At 37.9% G+C, this 1,662-nt stretch overlaps 1 protein-coding gene across 1 annotated transcript in view; it reads left to right on the top strand.

Moving 5' to 3' along the window:
• ITGB1 (integrin, beta 1 (fibronectin receptor, beta polypeptide, antigen CD29 includes MDF2, MSK12)) overlaps positions 1-1,662 on the top strand; it is a 45,857-nt gene that overhangs the window by 34,771 nt on the left and 9,424 nt on the right. Inside the window, exon 14 of the mRNA XM_009325556.1 lies at positions 224-456. Within this exon, the coding sequence (XP_009323831.1) occupies positions 224-456 (233 nt within the window). The remainder of the gene's footprint in view (positions 1-223; positions 457-1,662) is intronic.

The raw sequence follows: 1,662 nt of genomic DNA, 5'->3' as shown, positions 1-1,662 counted from the left end.
AGGAATTTATTAAAGGGGTCTTTTGTTAATCACAAAGTACATAAATGTTCTGGCTGGTAAAAAGCTGCATCTTGCTTTATTTTTTCCTGGCCTTTATGGCAAAAGGGTTGGTTTTGTTCGGGGGTTTTTTCAACATTTTCTCCTTTATGTTTCTTTAGATTAAATGCTAGAAATCTTTCATGAACATATTAAAAAGCATTGCTTCTGATTTGTACTTCCACAGGGACTGCGTTCAATGTAGAGCTTTTGATAAGGGAGAAAAGAAGGAAACATGTTCTCAGGAATGTATGCATTTCAACATGACACGAGTAGAAAGTCGAGACAAGTTGCCACAGCCCGGACAGCCCGATCCATTGTCTCATTGCAAAGAGAAGGATGTTGATGACTGCTGGTTCTACTTCACATATTCTGTCAACTCAAATGGTGATGCCAATGTCCACGTGGTAGAGACACCAGGTATGAACATGGTGTTGCCTACTCTCCCTTCATCTTTGTTGTTAATTCATGCAGTTGTGGTGTACTACAAAGTAGCTCTGGTTGATTTCCGTGAGTTAGATGCATTCGGAAATAGGTACCTATTACCCAAGTGAGAGTTGTGGATGTCTGGAACTTGAGTGGCTTTAGAAAAACGTAAGTCTCTCTAGATCTAGGTTTTCAAACCTTTAGGCTGGCAGAAACAGGTTTTGTTTTTAAAAACAAAAAGTCGATCAGATATGTACATTTGTTAAAGCGTTTCAAGTTTCCACTTGACATACTTTCCAGGCTTGTTTTACCTGTCCTGTAGCAAGTCCTAGATATCTAAATTTTTATAGTTTTTTTTTTTTACCAGGCTTGTGCTACAGGTTAGAAACAATGGTGTCTGTGGGGTTTTGTTGCTTTTTTCTTTTCCTTTTCTTAATAATATGGGACCAGTCTTACACAAAAAACCACCACCACAAAATTGTGTACTATGCTGCAAACTGCTTAAATTATTTCATACTGGGAGCCTTTGTTTTTACTTAATTGAGGTATTTTCAAGAATAGATCTGAAAAGCCTTTTCCTTAGTTAATCCGTAATAGTCAGCCGTTCTTGATTTTGTTCAATCTTCTGATACAAAAAAGAGAGAACAATTTCATAGCTCGATCAGTAATTTACCATTTCTTTACTAAGAGTATTGTTAGTTTGAATCACTTGATGTTGCATCTAACAGTGCAAAAATTCTGGTTTTGTACATTAGCAGTGTGTTTTCTCCTGATTTTTATAAGCTTGATCAAAATACACACCTTACTTGTGTGTTGAAAGGTTTAGTGCTGTATTCTACTCAAGGAATTTTCAGAATTGATCATTTGGGTGATCATCGCTTAATACAGATCAGTGGTTAGTGGCTCTTAGAAATAAACAGCACTTCAATTCAAAATGTTTTAAATTCTCTGAAAATGTAGTCCGAAGTATAGAGGGGAACCTTGAGCCCTGTCGTCTTCTAGGACAAGTCAACACATGCCCTACACTTTCGGGGTCTGACCTTTTCTTCATGGATAAACTTCCGTTGCCGTAGTTAAGAGCTGAATCAAGCCTTTATGCACCAGGAGGCCCCTTAATTTTCTGCCGTACGAGTGCTGAAGGAACAAGCTCTGTTCAGTAGAGCTGTATTTGGTGGAGTAGACACTTGTTCCTTACTGGGT

The sequence above is a fragment of the Pygoscelis adeliae genome, unplaced genomic scaffold (assembly GCF_000699105.1).
Source record: "Pygoscelis adeliae isolate BGI_AS28 unplaced genomic scaffold, ASM69910v1 Scaffold175, whole genome shotgun sequence".
NCBI lineage: Eukaryota > Metazoa > Chordata > Aves > Sphenisciformes > Spheniscidae > Pygoscelis > Pygoscelis adeliae.
This window is presented reverse-complemented; position numbering and strand designations above follow the sequence as displayed.